This window comes from Osmerus eperlanus, chromosome 16, assembly GCF_963692335.1.
Source record: "Osmerus eperlanus chromosome 16, fOsmEpe2.1, whole genome shotgun sequence".
Classification (NCBI taxonomy): Eukaryota; Metazoa; Chordata; class Actinopteri; order Osmeriformes; family Osmeridae; genus Osmerus; species Osmerus eperlanus.
This window is the reverse complement of record NC_085033.1, coordinates 1,202,743-1,222,228: the sequence shown is the minus strand read 5'-3', so window position 1 is coordinate 1,222,228 and position 19,486 is coordinate 1,202,743. Positions and strand designations below refer to the sequence as shown.

At 50.3% G+C, this 19,486-nt stretch overlaps 1 protein-coding gene across 1 annotated transcript in view; it reads right to left on the bottom strand.

Moving 5' to 3' along the window:
* kmt2cb (lysine (K)-specific methyltransferase 2Cb) overlaps nt 1-19,486 on the bottom strand; it is a 58,877-nt gene that overhangs the window by 9,603 nt on the left and 29,788 nt on the right. The window contains exons 16-46 of the mRNA XM_062482496.1: nt 19,108-19,224; nt 18,492-18,596; nt 18,263-18,367; nt 17,991-18,172; nt 17,557-17,721; nt 17,311-17,417; nt 17,135-17,212; nt 16,556-16,768; nt 16,161-16,280; nt 15,602-15,727; nt 15,355-15,485; nt 14,091-14,280; nt 11,675-11,815; nt 11,522-11,554; nt 11,296-11,436; nt 11,043-11,193; nt 10,684-10,919; nt 10,430-10,503; nt 9,740-9,940; nt 7,531-9,516; nt 7,039-7,352; nt 5,425-6,920; nt 5,163-5,274; nt 5,000-5,081; nt 4,825-4,888; nt 4,323-4,555; nt 2,476-4,143; nt 1,961-2,164; nt 998-1,162; nt 561-690; nt 170-317 (exon numbers count right to left, since the gene is read on the bottom strand). Coding sequence (XP_062338480.1) covers nt 170-317; nt 561-690; nt 998-1,162; nt 1,961-2,164; nt 2,476-4,143; nt 4,323-4,555; nt 4,825-4,888; nt 5,000-5,081; nt 5,163-5,274; nt 5,425-6,920; nt 7,039-7,352; nt 7,531-9,516; nt 9,740-9,940; nt 10,430-10,503; nt 10,684-10,919; nt 11,043-11,193; nt 11,296-11,436; nt 11,522-11,554; nt 11,675-11,815; nt 14,091-14,280; nt 15,355-15,485; nt 15,602-15,727; nt 16,161-16,280; nt 16,556-16,768; nt 17,135-17,212; nt 17,311-17,417; nt 17,557-17,721; nt 17,991-18,172; nt 18,263-18,367; nt 18,492-18,596; nt 19,108-19,224 — 9,218 coding nt within the window. The remainder of the gene's footprint in view (nt 1-169; nt 318-560; nt 691-997; nt 1,163-1,960; nt 2,165-2,475; nt 4,144-4,322; nt 4,556-4,824; nt 4,889-4,999; nt 5,082-5,162; nt 5,275-5,424; nt 6,921-7,038; nt 7,353-7,530; nt 9,517-9,739; nt 9,941-10,429; nt 10,504-10,683; nt 10,920-11,042; nt 11,194-11,295; nt 11,437-11,521; nt 11,555-11,674; nt 11,816-14,090; nt 14,281-15,354; nt 15,486-15,601; nt 15,728-16,160; nt 16,281-16,555; nt 16,769-17,134; nt 17,213-17,310; nt 17,418-17,556; nt 17,722-17,990; nt 18,173-18,262; nt 18,368-18,491; nt 18,597-19,107; nt 19,225-19,486) is intronic.

Here is a 19,486-nt window from a genome sequence, read left to right as displayed (position 1 = left end):
AACATTACAAGTTGTAGGCTTGAGCGACAAGATGCGCTTTTAACTTTGGTTAAAAAATATGTTGTGTACAGATGTTCTCCACGTACACAGTAGGCCACCATGGAGGGAGTCATATGGGATAACTCGTTTCCATGCCAGACCTTCTAAAGAGGGTGGCTAACGGTGTTACCTGAGCTCCTCCTGGTTGTTGTGGGGTGGTGTGGGGAGAGAAGCAGGGACGTCCACAGTCTTGGGGCCCTGGGCTATGGCCCGGGCCAGCAGCTCCTCCTCAGTCCTGAAGGGGACGTGGAAGGGCTTGGGAACCAGGCCTTTGGACACTGTGCAGAGGAGAAACACTGGACATGAGATACTCAGACTTGGACATACGGATACTACAAGTGATGGAGCTATGCTACATCCTGATAACACCGTCTTGAATCGGCAGAAAATGTAAGGCATGTAGACACAATACTAATGCAGTGTGTTTCGTTCTTTTTAAAGATTTCAGACACATCTGAGACTGTGGCCAAAGTACGTTGTGCATAGCCACCCTCCTTTTCCATATTCCCTACATGCTTTACCCATGGCGGCGGCTTTACTAGCCAGCTCCTCTGTGGTGGCGAAGCCGTTGATCATTTTCTGCCGGTTGACAGGCGGGGGTGTCGGGGGGAGGGATGCTGGGGGAGTAGGGGGGTTGCTCAGGTTGTTCTGCTGGAAACAAAAAATAAATAATTTTTGTATTACCTTTTATTGCAGAGGCATATTAGCCAAACATTCTCTCACACACACACGCACGCACTCACAAACAACGACAGTTGTGTACCGTTGCATTGCTTGAAACAGCAAGACTTTCCTCGCAGCAACAGCATGGTAAACATCACGTCGGAATCGAAATGAAACCAAAACATTTCCAAACAAAGAGGACTTTTTGTAAAAAGCTTAAATCAATCCGCAGCAGACATTTACACTCTTTATTCAGATGTCTCTGAAGTGGGGGGAGTACCGCGTTACAACCTACCTTGTAGGCCAGCTGGGAGTAGTAGTCTGAGACTCCATCCAGAGAGGCGCTGCCGAAGGTCCCAGACAGGAGGTTCTCTCCGTTCAGTTGCCCACTGCCGTAGGGAGCGAAGTGGGCAAAGTTGACCCCGATCAGGGGCTCCATCAAGGGCAGGAGGGACAGTTGCTGGGAGAGAGGAAGAGGGAAACCGAACAGGAGCCCAGGCCAAGTTATTACCACATGTTAATGAGGGCTAATGAGTCTGTAACACCTCACTGACACATGTGCATGTTTCATACAATATGCAGTGTTCTTGTGCAAGACAAGTGTTAATGGTGAGTCCTGCTGTAGGTATTCCTTGATATATTTCCAGTAGCACTGGCAGCCCTGGTTTTAGGGGCACAGTTTGTCTTGTTAATGTTTATAATTTCACATGCATTAAAAGGAATTTTCAAAGGAAATAGCTTTATTATGTCGAGATTGTTTATTAAATAAATTTTATGCCATTATTCTTGGCTCAGTGAAGTCAAAATTGTGCAATTATTGAGCATAATGTTGGTATCTAATTAAACTCAAATTTAATGGAATTGAAAGAATTCAACTCCAACTCTTTTGTCTGGAAAGTAGAAACTCTAGGTAAAACTAGTTCCCATTGCACTAGGCCTTTAAGCATACAGCTGTAAAGAGCTTAAACCAATAAGAGGCACAGGGGGGTTACAGCATCATCATAATTCTCCATACCATTCTTTGGAATAATAACCCCAGCTAATCCCAAGGAGTTCAACAGTCACTATCATTTGCTTGTCCATAATTACAGTAATATCCCTGTGATGTACGGGTGTAAGCAGTACACAGTGGAAGCTTTTTTCCAACTCTTTCTGCAGTTAACACCATAAATATTATAGATATTCTTATCCAAGTTTTACCTGGAGTACCCGCTTTCTAGATGGTTGAATGGGAGGTCCTAATTAGGTGGGGTCTTACCTGTTTGAGCTGGGTCATTAGTGTGTCTGTGCTGGATTGCACCAGTGTCTTCTCCTCCCCATCTTTCCTCCTCTTCTTGTAGCGAGAGATGGGCTTCTCTCCACCCTTGGGGGCTCTCTTGTTGCGGCCTTTCTTCTTGTCTTGTTCAGGTAACAAGGAACCAGGGAACTCTGTAGGGCCGGACAGCTGGCCGTCTGAGTAGGCCTGTAGGGGGGGACAAAACACAGACCAAACACAGTTCAAGATGCCGCATCTCCTACAATAAATAAACAGTAAGTCCTGGTTGAGGCAAAAATCATTCAAAAGGTTTGGGTTCTGGCAGTATTTATAGTTTGATGTTTTTAGGGAAGTAGTTAAGAAAAAAACAAAAACATTAATGACTCATTCATATAACCAGCGCCATGATTCATACCAATTTTGCTGTGACGGGATTGTCAGCGCTCTCTGAATCACGCTGGGTGGCAGTGACTCACGCTGCGAGTTAGGTAGCCGCCACCATGACTAATCTGACTCACCCCGTTGCTGTCCATGGAGCTCTGGCGGAGCAGGGCCTTGCAGTCGGCAGCCTCCTCTTCCTCCGAGCGCAGGCTCTCGTCAGACCTCTGGTGGGCCAGCCCCCGGGGCGGCGTGCTCTTGTTCTTCAGGAGATGTTTCAGCAGCTCGTTCCCAGACTCCCCCTTGGCATTGTGGGAGGGGCTCTGACCAGCAGGGAACGGGGACAAAGCCCCCTTCCAGGCCTCCTCCTTCACCGCACCCATCCCAGTGCCCATCTGGCTGTCCCGGGGGCCGTGGCACTCGCTAGCCTCGGTCTGCTCCAGCTTGATGTTGCTGAGGATCCGATCCTGCTCCAGAGCCTGGGCCCTGGCCATGTCGGAGGAAAGACCCCCGGACAGCTGCCTCTCAAGCTCGGAGTGGATTGGGGTGGAGGAGCCCAGTAATGGGGACCTGGACAGATCCTGGTCCCCGTACATATGGGCGTTCCTGGTTGGTGTGGAGGAGGTGTCGGACACACAGGGCGTCAGAGGGGCGGTGAGGTCAGAGTGAGGTGTGGAGGGAGTTTTTACCGAATCTGCATCCTCGTCTTTCTTCTTCTTTCGGTTCCTTTTTTTCTTTCCCTTCTCATCCGGGATGATGTTTGAGTAAAGCTGGATGAGAGACTGGCCCGAGCCAGGGAAGTTGGAGGGTAGAGGAGTGGCAGATTCGGGCCCAAAAGGAAGCCCTTCCCCTGGCATCTGGGGCATCATTCCGGGCCCACTGAACCTTCTTGGCCTGGGTTGACCCTGGGCAAAGCCGCCTCCCTGCATCCCAAGGTTATCCGGCCCGAAACCATGCCCCATGTCCTGGCCCATCATCCCATTGCCCATCATGGTCCGTCGGTCTCCACCTTGCATGAAGGACCCGGGGGGGGAACCCATGCCTGGCTGCATGCCTTGCTGCTGGGGGAACATGGGGCCAAGTTGCTGCTGCTGGTGGTGTTGTGGAGGTCTTTGAGGTTGGAGGAAATCCTGGGGCAGATCCGAATTAAAGAAGGGCATCTGGGAGAGAGGCGTCATGTTGCCGTCAGGCCCCAGCATGCCTTGCTGTTCCATTTCCATGCGCTGTTTCAGCGCCCGCTGGCGCTCCACCTCCTGCATGAGCTGCACCCTCTGTCTCTCCTGCTGCTCCCGCAACCTTTCCCTCCTCTCCCGCTCCTGGAAGCCCTCGCTGAACGGATTGTTGTCATCAAACTTTAGCCCGCTGCCGCTGGCTCCCTGAACAGGTTTCTGCTGGGGCTGTGGAGGGTGGGCCTCGATGGGCATCTGTGGGTGTGGAGGCAGGCTTCCCATGGGAATCTGAGTAGGCTGGGCTGCCGGGTTGCTCATGGGCACCTGCGGGGGCATGAGCACGGGCATTCCAGGGCCAGCTATGGGCATGGGAGCTCCCGGGTGCCAGCCAGGGGTGTTGGGCATGCGTGGTGGCGCATTGGGCTGGCCTGGATGGAGAGGCACCTGCTGCATCATGGGATTCATAGGGGGCTGGCCCATCACTGGTCCTCCTGGCATGATGCCAACAGGGCCCTGCATTGGGAGCATCCCTGGCACGGCCGCCATGGCGGGCATCGCAGACGGTGGCATGCTGCTCTGCTGCTGCTTAACTCTGTACTCCTCGATCAGCTCTGCATGCTCCTTCTGCTGCTTACGGATCTGAGGGAGCAAAGAGTGTTAAATAAGTGCCATGCAATGCATGAACTACAATGGTTTTTCAGCAGCTAGGATTTACAAGAATGCCGTATTTTCTCATTGACCCAAGCGACCAGACAGATTGTGTGTGCTGGAGACAGGCTGCGGTGCTATTGTTAACCCAGACAGCCTGAGCGTTTTACCTGCTCCAGTTGTTTCTGCACTACGCCCTGCTGCTCGGTGACATGTTTGAGCTGCTCTGCGTCCTCCTCAGGGAACTCCCTCCCAGCCTTCTTAGCAGTCCTCTGCTTGGCTGACAGGGCCTTCTTAGACTTTCTGTGAGCTCCGATTTTCTCTTCTAGAAACTTCTGCTGCATCTGCAGCAGCTGCTGGGTCTCTTGAAGCCACTCCTCGTACTGGGCCTTCTGAGCAGTGTCTGTTAAGAGAGAGTTTTGATTCAATTAGGAAAATGTATTGGAGGGTGGAATATCACCAGGGTGGAAAATTGCCTTTGGCTTCACATCACATGAAATAAAGTGCCACATCAACACACACAAACAACAACAACCGAGAGAGTGAGTGAAAGAAACAGACAGACTCTACACACTGATTTATGCATTCTTTAAGACCTTTTTTTATTTTTTATTAAATGTATTCATAAAACAAAGTGTATAAGAATACATATTATAGACATGGTCCACTTACTGACAAAACCAGGTCCAAAGTTCGGGGGGTTAGGCCTCACCACCTGCGAGGTCAGCTTGCTATCCTGGTTTTGAGAAAAAGTCAAACTTAGTCAAAGACTTGTGTTTAGATATTACACAGAAGCTTGTATATTAAATGCATGTTGAATGAAGAACGAATGGGAAGTTTCACTGACTATTGGCTCTGCCACCTGTCCAACCACTGGAGGAGGGAGGGGACTGTTTTCAGGACATGGGGTGACAGGAGCAGGAGGAAACCTGTGAATTGACAAAAACTGAAGCCAAGGATTCACAAACAATAAACACCATAAAAAAGGTCAGTCCCAAACCTGTGTTTACCTGTTCATAACCATCGGTGTCATTCCCATGTTGTTTTGGACCATGACTTTATTGATACCTTTCAGAGCAACCATCTTTGCTTTCATAATAGGGTCTGTGATAGCGTCAAAATCTGTAAATAGCAACACAAATATATATATATATAATTAGCAGTCAGTAAATTTAGCACCACTAAACACTTTCTGTGACCCTAAGTCCCAGTGTTGTCCACTGTGCATTTTGACTGTCAGTGACCATCAGTCGCTCCTGCATGTGAAGTTACCTATGTTTGGGAAGAAGGAGTCGCTGGAGCGCTGACGGATCATAGCCTGCATCTGCCTCTGCTGCTGCTGCTCCTGCCTCTCCTGGTCCAGGAGGTCCTGCAAGAGGAGGGGCTGTTCCTCCAGCAGCAGGGGCCGATGCTGCTGGCCCTGCTGACCCAGAGTCTGGCTCAACAGGGCTTGCTGGGCCAGGGTCAGACCACTCGGGTCCAGCACCTGGTCGCCTCCAAAGGCATCCATAGACATCTCGCCTGGGTCGGGTTGGTTGTCGGCTTGTTTGACAGAGTCTCCCATGGGGTTTAGTGAAGGGTCCTCAGATTGCTGTTTGATGAGGAGGCCAGAGAGGACTGGGGTGGAATCAGAGAGCGCCCCCTGCTGAGCTGGAGCACTAGTGGTTTCATCTGTTGGCTGGTCAGTCCCGTCCGTGGGCATCTGACCGTCTTTAACTTCCTCCTTGATCCTCTGCTCGGTTGGCAAGGAAGCCAAGTTCTGATTGGTGCAAGTTTCAGGTTTGATATTTGCTGAAGACTGGTTGGCAGAAAGCTCAGATTTTCCCATTCCAGATGTTGAACTGAAGGAATTTGTGGAACCGCTGGAGTTCTTCTTCTCAGACAAAGCCTTCTGGATGTCTGAGGCATCACTGTGATCCTCCATAGTGTCACTGAGGTCCAGTTCTTCGTTAAACATGTCCTTCTTGATGTCATCCAAATCTGGATCTGTGTATGCAATGATGTCAAACTTTCCTGAGGTTAGGAAGTCATCAAGATGCAAGTCGTTTGTCTCAAGGTCCAAATCTTTACCATCGTCTGGATCTAGATTCAGGTTCTCCAAGTCAGCGTCAACCAAATCTTTCACCTCTACATCTTCAAGGTCTTTGACAGCTGATTCCACAGTGTCCAGCTTCTCCTCGACTCCTTCACTGCTAGTCATAGGGACTGTCTCAGCCTGCCCATGCAGCATCATGGAGCCAGCCATACTCTGGGTCTCATTAGAAGCAGGCTGGCTCATTGATCTCATCAGTAGTGACTGTCTAGGCATGACGGTGCCCTGCATTTGAGGCTGCTGGTGAAGGTTTTCCATGCTGGCAGACATCTGGCCACTCTGGTTCCCCATGGGGTCCATCATCCTGGGGACTTGGTTTGGAGGGAATCGGAACTCTGGCCCACCCATGAAGCCAGGAGGCCTCTGAGGCTGGACACTCGGGTCTATGTTGCCCTGCATGGGTCCCGAGGGGCTGAAGGGGAGACGAAGCCTGCTTTCAACGGCTCTGTGCCTGAGCTCAATGAACGGCTGGCCCATAATGTTGTGCTGCTGCACTGGTATTCCTCGAGGATGAAAGTGCTGAGGCATCCCAGCCAGGTTGCCTCCCATGGACTTGGCCATGTCCACAGACATGGAGCGTCTCATCTGGGGGTGAATGTCCTGCATTGGGTGTGGCCCTCTGGGGAAGAACTCCTGTCCTCCATGAGGTCCCTGACCTCCGGGTGGAAATGCAAACCTGAAAGAGAAAGGATATCTCTGCATTCTACACATCCTTGAAATGTAGTCATCATACAGATAAAATAACAAGACTCCTTTTAGATGTATCACATATATCAATTTCTTAATTTACATACCTTGGGCCCTGGTGTCTGATATTAGGATCCCCAGGATGTTGAGCCCTGGGAAACTGCCCCTCATTGAGGAAAGGGCCCCGTTGGTCCCCAAGGAAGTGTCCAGGGAACCTCATGGGGCCTCTCACTGGGCCTGGTCCAGGATAAGGAGGTGGTGGCCGACTGAACATCTCCCCTTGCTGGATGTGGCCCTCCTGGGGCCAGGGTCTGGGTGTGCCAGGGGACATGTTGATGGAAGGGTCCTGCGGGCCTCGCTCCTGGCGGATGGCACTCCTCTGTTGTTGCTGCTTCAGAATCAGCTCCCGAATACGCTGACGCTAAAAAATAAAAAAAATAGATCAGCTGTCAGACTTCAAACAAAGGTTGCCACAACTCCAGTCATGATTATGCACGCTATCAAATATTTCATGAAGTCTAAAAACAGAAACCCAATCACACCATAGCTCAAATAAAATGTTAGCAAGTTTTAACAAACTACAGTAAATGTAATCATACCTGTCTCAGCCTCTCCTCGCTGTCTAATAGGGGGACACTCTGAGCTTCAGTAGGAATGCCAGAAAGTTGAGGGTTGTTAGCCAGCTGTACGGGATCCTGCACTGCATTGACAGGATTCCCCACGCCTTGCTGTTCCTTCATCTCCAGTCTCTCTGTTGGCTGTGGCCGAGGGTTCATAGCTGCATGCTCGTATGGGTCATGGACTGGTATCTGATTAGGTCTTCTGGACAATACCTGAGAGAACCCTTCATCTGGAACACCGGGATGCTTGGGCGTTTGTGAACCATGATGTTGAAAGGGCTCCTGCATTCGGACTTGAGGTGGGGAGAAAGGGTCCTGGTTCATCATGGGTCCAGGCCTCTGCACCTGTCTACCAAGGCCTTCCGGGCCCATGCCTGGCCTGGGGGTTCCCGGAGGCTGGGCGTATGGGTCATTCAGCATTGGCCTGGGAGTTCCTCCAGGCTGAGAGAAGATGTCTCCACTCCCAGGCCTGGGGGTCCCTGGGGCGTTTGCGTATGGGTCCATGCCTACTCTCTGGCTTCCTGGAGATTTGGAGAACCTCTCCCCCATTGATGGCCGCGGGGTACCAGGTGGCTGGGCATAGGGGTCCATGGAGTGGGAGGGGGACATTCTCTGACCTGGATGGTGGAACTGGTTCATGCCGCCAGGCCGAGAAGTGGATGGAATCTGGGAGTACGGGTCTGAGGATGGGCTAGGGGTGTTTGACGGCTGCCCGTAGTTATCGTGTGGGCGAGGTGTACCAGGAGGTCGCGCATAGGGCTCAAAGAATGGACGAGGTAGACCACTGGGTTCATTCATGGGTCTAGGGGTCCCTGGAGGCTGAGAGTAGGGGTCGGACGGCCGAGGCGTGCCTGGTGGTTGGGAGTAGGGGTCACATTGGAAATGGTCGGGCCTTGGGGTGGAGGGTGCATGAGAGTAAGGGTTCCTGGTGGACATCTGTGGCATCGGCCCAGATTGAGCAAATGGATTTCCCTGGGGGTGGTGCTGGGCCATTCTGGGGGGACTTGTGAAGCTGTCGTTCATGGAGGGTCGAGGTGTCAGGGGCGGCTGAGCGTAGGGGTCAATCTGTTGATTCTGAGAGTATCGGTCAGCGGGATGTAGCATTGGTCTGTTGAAGTGGTCCTGGGCTTGGGGAGGAGGCATGGGTGTTTTAAACAAAGAGACCGATCCAGACTCATTGCTACCCGGAATGGGTGCCATCAAGGGCCGGGAATAAGGGTCTGACAGTATCATCCTGTTCTGGGCCATGCGTTGGTAGGCCTCATTTCGAATCATCGGTCTTGAGTACGGGTCCCTGCCTGGGGAACCCATTGGGGGCCTTCCTTGAGAAGCTTGGCTGGGCCTGGGGGGTCCCATGGGCTTGAGGAACGGATCCATCTCCCCTACAGGCCTAGGTGTGTCTGGGGGCTTTGAATAGGGGTCGCTGCTCATGGATGTGGGTGAACCAAAAGACTCGTGAGCAGGAGAGGGCCTCCCTCTGTCCTGTTGCTCCATCAGGGATGTAGGAGACTTGCCGGACTCCATTGACATCCTGCGGCACACGCTGGGCCCTAGAGTAGGAGGCCTGGGCGTCCCTACCATCTTGGCATAGGGGTCCCATGGGGAGGAGGGTCTAGAGCCAGAGGAGCCAGGGGAAAAGACCTGAGGAGACTGAGGCTGGGAGGACTGGCCTGAAGGAGGAGGAGGTGGGGGGCGCAGGAACACATCCTCAGGGGGCCCGGAGGTGGGCGTCCCAGGCAGCTGGGGCCTGGCAAAGCCTTCTTTAGGGTTCAGCTGCTGCATTGGGGACATAGCGCCATTACTGGGTTGGGAGGCAGGGCTCTGATTGCCGCTGTTGGGGCCGTCGCTCTCCGACTGGCTGCCCGTCTGCTGTTGCTGTTGCTGCTGGAGCTGTTCGTTCTTCACCTGCTCCAGCTTCTGGGTGGCTTCGATCTTGGCTTGCTGCTTGCTTTTCTGTCTCATTTGCTGTCATGGGAACGGAGAACAGAGATCAGGTTTAGTGTGCAAAGGGAGCCTTGGTATGTTACCTTCCCATCACTAGCAGACACAGGGGGACAGGCTTTGTTTACGATGCTACATCTACAAGGGGATTGTGGGGGCCCTCTCTGAACTGCCTCTCCGGTTAAACTGAGCACACGCTGACCTGCCCTGTGCTTACACACCCTGACTTCTCTGAATACAACCTTACCTGTCTAAACTTCCACTCTTGCTCATGCTCTGACTCTTTGGGTTTCAAAGGGTCCTTAAAGAGCAGGTCTGTGTCTAGCGGTATGTTGGGGTCAAACACCTCGGGGGGCTGCTGCTGCGCCGGTTGCTGCCTCTTCACCGTCTCGTTGGTCATCTGGACCTTGTTGATGCGCAGAGCAGCCCGGTTGTCTCTTGCCTTTTGCTGCGGAACAGATCAGCCGCACGTACACACAGTCAAGACGCACACACGCAGACAGGCGTGCACAGACAGGAAAGACAGACAAAAGAATTTCAGTCGGTGCCATGGTAACCTACAGAGACTATTTAAAGCAGGATTGTAGTTTTTTTGTAGATTTTAATCGAGCAGGCCTTTAAAATGCGCCCCTGCCAGGGGGCGCATTACCCAAGAATTACTTCTTGGGTACTTAATTACAGAGACCATAGTGAGCTCTAAGACTAAATCAGGTTTCCAGTGTGAATGAACAGCAAAATGTTTAATCAATACTGGTAAGAGAAATGAGACTTTCTAGAAAGTACCCTCTACGGTACATGAGTAAGTTCACCTTCAAGTAATAACAATGCAACAAATGGTGAATAGTCATTGCTGGTTAGGGATGAACAGATGTATTTCCCAGTTAGGAGTATATTGTTGCCTGAGAGAAAAAAGTGTATGTACTGTAATGTATCTCACCACATATGGGGCTCTGTCCTGTGAACTTGCTTTCCTCCACAATTTAGCAATTTGCTTGACTCTTGTAGACCAGTCTGTAGAAAAAAGAGGAGAATAAGATTATTAGCCAAATTGAGCCTACTTCAATTTGGTTGCACAGAATTCCTTGTATCTGTATTTATAATTCAGGGACCAATCTGAGAGGTGTTGACAAGGTTTGGTCTGATTCGACATATAAAAAGAACATTTGCCAGGGATTGGCCAAGGAGACAAACCTGGAAACTCCTCCTTGAGGTTGGGGAAGTTTACATTGGTGTAGAGGACCGGGGCCACGGTGGCCAGCTCTCCCAGTGTCTCCTCCTTCTCCCATTTGAGAGTGCTCCTTTGGGCATTCGACATGGCCTCTGTTTCTCCCTCTGCCCCGGGGCCAGGAGGAGGTGGGCCAGGGCCATGGGCAGGGGAGGCCCAGGGACCCACAGCCTCTCTGCTCATCTGATTAAACTTCCTGTCCCTACAAAAGCAGAACAACACTGTCAGCAGGCTAACATGCAGGGAAGCAGGGCCAACAGAATGCCAAACCAGAACTTAATTAATTAATAATGGGTACTGTGTGTGTGTAAAAGTTGAACTATACCTTGGATTGTCAGTGAAAGGCATGCGGTGAATGGGGGAGAAGTTCTCCGGGATGCAAGGTCCGGCTCCTTGATTGGGCGGCGTCAGGGGAAAACGCTGGTTCTGGCCCATGATACCGTTCATGATGGGCATCCGTGGGAACATGGCATTACCTTTGTGGGGAAATGAAAGGTTTTAAGGATCACACAAGTCGTGTTTCAATCCTGAAGGCAAAGAATCTTTGTTTTTCTCAGGCCCCAGATGGGGTGCCCCACCTGTGTTGGGGTGGGCCAGACTGGTGCTTGGTGTGGTGTGTAGGGGCCCGGGGCCGTGCGGGTGAGGCATCTGTGGTGTTTGGCTGGTGCTGGGGCTGAGGACGGCAGTGAACAAGTCCTCCACATCCTTCCCCTCTAACTCTGCAGACAGAGGGGGAACATTTAGCAGACACCAATAGATAACACCGACATTGTACGAGAGTGAGAAGTGGGGTTGATGACAAACCTGGAATTTTGTAGAGTTTGCTGAGAATCGATTCTGACAACAAAAAAATATTTGAAGGAAGGAAAAACATATTGTTAGACCCATAAAAGAAAATTTATGCTAAATTATTCATCAGGGCAAGTGGCTGACTGCAGCCGAGTTTTTCCGACTGACCATCTGTGACCATCTTGTCTAGTTCAGGGCTGAGGATGTCGTCCAGGGGCTCCTCAGGCAGGGTGCGGGGTGTTCTGCGTCCTGAGTGAGACTGGGGGGCTGCAGGGGAGCTGTCCGCCAGGGGTCCCATGTCCAGCCCGGCTGTGGAAACACATGGACAAGCAATGACAATCACAAACACACTATCCAAATCAAACAACATGGCACACTGATGCACACGTGGAGAATATATGAGAAGTGTGTTGCCCCAACAGCCTGATCATTAAAAAAATACAAATAAAAAGCCATTTTTATGTTTTGTAGCAAGAATGCATCGAGGCAAAGAGAACTAAGCTTCTATGTTTTGAAACAAAAAAAATATAGAACATTTGAAAATGTTACAGGGAAAGACAGGCAGATAGTGCCATGGGAATTTAGACTTTATTTCCTTCTGAGGGAATATGCGTCTATTTTACCCACAACTCTAAGATTGCTACAGCCGAGTGCCATCAAGGCTTTCCTTTGGGCAAAAACAGATCCTGTTAAAGTGCATGTAAAGATGAATAGAGTACCGTTTACAACGAACCAAGGACAAATGTTATCCTCAGTGGAATTGCTAAGCTATTGTTCAGCCAATCATAGGCTGGGAGACGAAGGCCTTCACTGTCATCAGAAAATAGAAGGCCGCACACCAAGGCTCCTGATTCTGTACATGGCATCTCTCTCTAAATTACTAATTTCTGAGTGTAAATGGGAGTGTCCTCAACAGACTCTTTCTGCGGCATCTGAATTGCTCAAGCATGCTTTGCAGCTTAGCCTCGAGTTTGTGCCTTCAATTCTATAACATAATGTCACGAAGAAAGACCAAAAAAAAACAACAGACAAAGACATGTTTCTAATTTGTGAGAGCGCACAAAATAACTTGCATTGACTAAGCATATGCAGTTGGAGGGGTAGACAAAAAATGTGAGTAAGTTAGAACATGCAAAGCTTTGCGTAAAAAAGCTATTTGCGTCCACACACACACGTAAACACAACCAATGGAGGAGAATGCACTACTGCTAGCCACGAGCTGGGTGTGACGCCCTTACCAAAAGGAGGTGAGTTGTCGCATTGGAAGGGGCAAAAATCAAGACCTGAAGGAACCCAAACCAGATACAATGAGTGAAGTATAAAAAAACAAACAAAAAAGTACAAAAGAAGCAGACACCACGCAACTAATGTATGAGATCATTATGAAAAACATAAGGGGGTGATTCTGTCCTGTCTACCCTCACCCCCTTATATATATATATATATAAATGTGTATAAACTCCTAGACTGAAGTCAAGACCAAAAACAATTATAAATATATAATTGTTTTTGGTCTTGACTTCAGTCTAGGAGTTTATACACATTTATCAGTCAGCTAAGTGGAGAGAGTAACAACAGACAAGAAACAGGAATCAGGAATAATGAATTGATCAAAGAAAGGGAATCTGCTGCAAAACCTCTCTGAAGCATGAAGGTCATGGCTCATTTTAAAAGTGAACACAGACATAAGAAACAGAAACTTGTATCCAGAAAAGCAGGCAAATGAAGACAAAGCAGTCCTTGTATATTCTGACAGATCCTGATAGCTTTCTTCCTGGTCTAAGCACCGGGGGTACCTACAAGACTGCACCTTATAATCAGTATAAAGATATTAACGGATATTCTAATGTCAGATAAGATGGTAACATGAGGTGATGGTGCATTCACACAGGTAGCAGTGAATGGACTCTACCCTGCAGCTCTGCTGGTAATTGGCTCAACGCTCTGTGTGGGCGTTGACAAAGTTGGAAGCTATGTGCGGCTAGCTAGTCAGCTAGCTGGGTTGTTTGTTTTACATTAGACCGACCAAAAGATGCTGATGGCTATGCTAGCACCAGCTAGCTACTGTGTTTTTGTTTAGATCTAGGTAATCATACAAAAATGTGGACACCACAGGTTTGCTTATGGGAGTCACTGACTGGATGTAGTGGCTTCATTTGTCAACTTTCCCGTCACTCGAATTGCTAGCTCGGCGCCGCTCATCGGCTTCTCCCCCTTTCATCAACAATATAGACGCCTTGATGCGCCTTGATGACACCTTGATGTGCCTGCTGCATGTGTGAATGTCCCGTAAGACTAGATCTACTGATTAGGATGAACACATGCCAGTACGTCAATCCTTTCATTTCTCCCACACATACCAGGATCGGTAGCTGATTTCCCAAGCATTCCCAAGAGGTCTGTGTCAGTGCTCAGAACGTCAGACAGATCCACTAGAGGCTCCTCGCTTGTCTCTGTTGACCAACAACACAGACCGTAACATGATGAAACCTGGCTCAATGAGAACACACAATGTCATGACAGCAGCCAATGTTTGAAGAATGCCAGAGTGTGGTGTGTGTGTGTGTGTGTGTGTGTGACGTACGTGGTACTGTGGCCCTGGTGCCGATGGGCGTGGTGGCTGCGCTGAGCAGGGGGTCCGAGGCCGGGTCCAGGAAGCTGGCGGTCGGGTGCTTCCTGTCCACCTGGCCTTGGCCCTCCTCCAAGAGGCCCGACTCCACCCCTTGATGCCTCTGCTTGCTCTTGTCTAGCAGGTCCTTGCCGAAGAAGGCCTCCTATACATGACACAACACCTGGGATCACTTTCCAGCCCTCCCAGCCCCGCTCTGATCAAGGTCCCCCCGTGGGACTGACTGCTGTTAGGGGGGAGGCACACCTCCACCACATACTAAGTAGGAGGGTTCAGACACACAGCCCGTTAGGTGGTGGAGATCCTGGGGGTAAACACTGAGACGAAAACAACCCATGCTCTCACTGCCTCTGCTGACGTTGGCAACCCCCTCCCTCCCTCCCCCAACACTCCTCTCTCTCCCCGTGTGCATCTGCCTGTCTGCCCTCGTCAGCCCCTGACCATGTGACTGCTCATCCTCGCCACGCTCAGACATTAAAAGCCTAACGCGTCACCATTTCAATTATTAATCAGATGCTCCTCTTTGTGTCAGAGCCCTTAGGTTGGACCCATCCCAGCCCACCCCCACTCCTCATCGGGGCTCCGCCCCTGCGATGGGACACAGAGTGCTGCTGACAGCTGCCCCATTGCTGAATGCACCTCACATCTCTCCTCTGTTTGGCCCCCGATGAAAGGTGACATTGAGTTGTGTTTTTTATTTTAATTTTATTTCAAGACTTGGTGCCTATTAGTTTAGCGTTGATGTGTGTGTGTGTGTGTGTGTGTGTGGGTGGGTGGGGGCTGATCAGAGAGGAAGCACTATCCTCCAGGCGATTTAATATCCAGTCATTTAAGAATGCACACAGTAGAGGCTGTGCTCTCCAAAGGGGCCTGTCTTTAAGTGGTTGCCATGCAGAGCAGTTCCACCCTTTCAGCCCTCCCATGGGTGAGAGTTCTTTATGCTGATACAATGTGACGTGACCAGGCTATCGGTCGCATCTATGAACGGGTGCCTTCGCAAAACTTACTGAACGGAAATCAGACGTCTACATTTATGAGTCGTTCAATTACTCGTTAAATTCCTTATTGATCAATTGCATCCTTGGAACCATTGCGCTTAAAAAAAAAAAACTGAAAATAACTACTTACTAACAAAAATAAAGAATAGTCTAGCCGTCTGCCTTTACTGTTTCTAGATTGTGTGAAGCGAAGCTGTCTGTGAGCGTGGTGGATGGCTGACCTGAAGATAGGTAGGAAAGGCCTCCTCCAGTTTGGTCTTCTTCTTCCTGTAGCGTTTCTTGATCTTCTCCGGTACCTCTGGTCCCGGGGGCATGTCATCCACGGGTGTGTCAGGTAACGGCTCTCCCCATCCTGCAAATGGGTCAGACAGTACAGACATTCAATACTATATATATATATATATATATATAATATTCAATTCAAACTGTGTGTATGTCGGCTATATGATAAATAATCGATGCCCTGACCGTCATCTTTTCCTATGGGGTTTTCAGACACAGAACCGGATGAATCCTTCCTGCACAGTGATCGCCTGGCCTTGCCTAGGCCCAGTCCAGGCCGGCTCCTCTGACGCACCATGAACCCTCCGATGCCTGGATAGGAGAGGTTGTTAACCGAGGGAAAAACACACACACACTTACATCTCTCCTTCCTACTTATCCACAGACAGGAACACAAACGATCAAAGAGTTACTAAATGTGTTTTAATCAAGGTAAATATCCTCATTTGCATACGTCCGACTCCTTAAGAGCTCTACTTTGATGTCAGTTCCATTAGCAAACAGCTTGAGGGGGCTACTGAATGAATATGGATATTGAATAGGTTCTCTTTTGGTGTCGGGATTTATATAATTACTTGAAGAGGGAGAGTCTCTTTAAGAAAACCGTATACAAAATCAAAGACAAATCCAAAATACAATGGCTCTTCGTGGCCTGGCCGTGCTAGCAAGGCTGCAGCAAGAGCTGGGCACGTACTGCACCATTTTACGCTCCAGAAGAGCTGTCTCCTCCAATCAGGTGCCCTACCCGGCCGGTACGGCTTCCTCTTCCTCTTCTTGCTGCTGTCGGCCCCCTTGGAGTCCTCCTCTGCAGGCTCCCGCTCCGGGCTGGAGTCTGACTTGGCATCGCAGTCCAGGAGCTCTGCTTCTGTGAGGAGGAGGATGAGGACGCAGGGATGAGACAGCCCTGGTCACACGAGGGGGAACACCCACTTTTGGAACGGATCAATGTCTAACCCCTAAAAAAATCTAGAAGATTCTACAGAGCATTCACTTTGGGTGAAGCAACCTTTCCATCCCAAGCCTCCCTATAGACTGGGTGGCTTGATCAAAAACAAACTCCTCTCCCCCTCAATATCGTGTAAAGTGCATTTCCAGTCCAGCCGACCAGAGGCCTGAAGAGTGTGTGTGTGTTAAGAGCACCTCTGTGGTCGTCCATGTCCTCGTGGCGGGCCTGTTCTGAGGGGGGCTCCCCGGGCCCCTGCAGCACGGCCACGCTGTTCTGGTTGATGATCTTCAGCTTCAGCTTGGGCTTGGGCTTCCGGCGCCGTGCCGCCGCAGCCGACAGGCTCTGCAGCTGGCACAGCCCGGACTCTGTGAGACACACGCCGTCCTGGGTGTACGTCCTCACCAAGTCTGACCAAACACACAAGTACGAGTCAAGCTAAATAGTTTGCCGATGGTTTGTTCGAGGAACCGCTGTGACTTTCTCATGTCTCACACGAAGAGTCCTTCAGAGCACTATTTAGTTCCAGTGAGTTTAAAAGATTCAATCTAATTCCAAGTACTTGGGGCCAACCTCTAGCAAGCTTAGTTTGCTACTAAAAGCTTTGGTTAAACGGAACACCGTCTGTCTAAAAGTTACACCACATAGCAACATTTGAACCCTTATTCGTTATCTATTGTCGAAGGAGTTCGAAAAGATTCTTAAGCCTCAACTGGAAGAAAATCCTCAATTCTACTCTCTGTATGTATGTAGCCAATAGCCAGGTATCTGCTTACCGATTTCTTTAGCCTTTGTGACAATATGCGTCATAGCTGGAGGCTCAATAGAGTCTTTGGCCTTGGCTGTCGCCACCGCTGCCGAGGCACAAGATAACATGAGTTAGACAGACAAACAGACGGACAGACCAACGAGGTCAAATGCAGTAGCAAGGTGTGAGCGTGGGGCTGCTTACACTTGGTGATCTTGAAAGCTCGACACATTGTGCAGTCGAAACTGCCGTCCGCCGCCTTCTCCACGTCCTCCTCAAAACGGAGACCCTGGCAGGAGCCGTGAATCCACCTACGGGTGTGTGTGTGTGTGTGTGTGTGTGGGGGGGCACAGAGGGAGGGTTATGTCCAAAGAATGGCTTCATTTGGGAAAATGACCCACAAACCCACAGACAAAAGTGGTTTCTAGGGGAGGAAATGACTTTGGCCACCTGTCACACTGGCGGCACTGCACCACCAGCTCTCCTTCACTGTAGTCCAGCTGGCAGATGGGGCAGGAGGCCAGGCTGGCACAGGGGCCACACTGGGTGTAGTTATTCTGCCAGTCGCACCTCAGGCCTGGGGAGGTGGCACCGCACTGGGTGCAGGACACACACCTGGGGGGGGGGGGGGGGGGCAGAGAGAGCCTGTCACTGGAGGGCTGCTTCAGGAGCTCAATGTATGAAAATCTAACTTATTTGTTCTTTGTTGTTTTAATTATAATTATTATTTTGTAAAAACACACAAGAAAAAAACAGAAGCTTAAGTTGCTTTTTTACCAATTTTGAAACTGAACTGACTGGAACCCAGTTCCAAAGACACACCAAAAACAGAACATAGACATGAAAGAAGCTAACTAGCATTAGCACAGTATTAACGTGCTCACCACTTGCACTTCCAGCTGTCCTTGGGCACGTTCTGCAGGGGTGGGTCCAGGCAGTAAGTGTGGTAGCTGATGTCACAGTCGTCACACAGCAGGAGGCGCCCCGGGTCGCTGGCCTCGCCGCACGCCTCACACACCGTACACTCCAGGCAACGCCAGCCTTTATTCAGCACCACCTTGGTGATCTGGGGAAATCAACCGGGTCAAACCCTAAAGCGTGGCCTCGAGGGCAGGAAGAACGGTGCAGGACTATCCAGGCACAGGAAAAGGCTCACCTTGATGCCGACACAGAAGGGGTGGTAGCACTGTCCACACTGAGCACAGGCAAGGAGTCGGCCCTCGGCCCCAAGTCCGAAACTCCCACACACCACACACATGTCCTGGAGCACAGAAATCCCATACTGCTCAACACTTTCAAATCACATAGACTAGTGGCAGACAGACAAAGAACCTTGTAGTAACAGTTTCCCCCGGGTTAGAATCAAGTAAAAGGAGGATGCTCACTTGTTTCAATGTGAAACTGTCGTTGCTGGAGAATATGACCACCGTGTTGTGCATGGCGTTGTCCTCCTCTTCCTTCACGGGGTATGGCGTCTCCATGGTAGTCACCTGAAGGTGGTCGTCAAACACACGCACAGGTTACAGTATTTTCACTTGAGCGTCCAAACCTTTCGTTGCACCGTTTCATGTAGTGGGGGATCAAATCTAAATTTTCATAAGGTTTTCATTATTCCCCCCTATACAGCCTCTACATGTGACAGACCATCACAAGATCTTCCACACTAGGCAGCCTCTGTATTGGAATATGGATTAGCCTTTTCATGGTTGGTGTTGCATCACCCTTCAGGTATTGAGTAACATGCTCCCTAGAGCTGAGTTTGTAAATTGAATAATTAAAACTGATTGATCTGTCAACAAGTTCATAATTACCGTTTACAACATACCCACAGCAGCCCCCCCCCCCCGTCCTCCACACACACACACACACAGGAAACTTGGAAACTTGTCAGATAGCATGGGCAGAAGATAAATTCTCAATACAAGTAGATTGTCTGGTATGTGTGGAGGCCATGTTGGGCATGTTGGGCAGGGTTAAAGCAGGCAGGTGACTGTGGCCTACCCCAGAGTTGACTGAAGGACAAGCTCCGTTCTTCCCCCTGGCTCGGCCACGCCCCCCTCTGCCCGACAGCCCCGCCCCTCTGGGCCTCCGCCTACCTGGGAAGGCGGACCCTCGACCCTGTGGACAGAGGAACACACACACACACCTCAGCTGGAGTGTATTCACACAAACTGGACCTGGAAAGACACTCAATACTTTAGTTCTACTTTCTGCGCGCATGGTTGCTTTTGCCTGGGACAAATAAGCCTATTCCCTGGCAACGTGACACTGCAGAAAGAAGTAAGCAAACTGCAAACAGGATAGACATGGTCTGTTGCACTTTTCAAACTGAATCTGGACACAGGTCAAACTGACAGGTTTGACATGTTCCATACGGCAC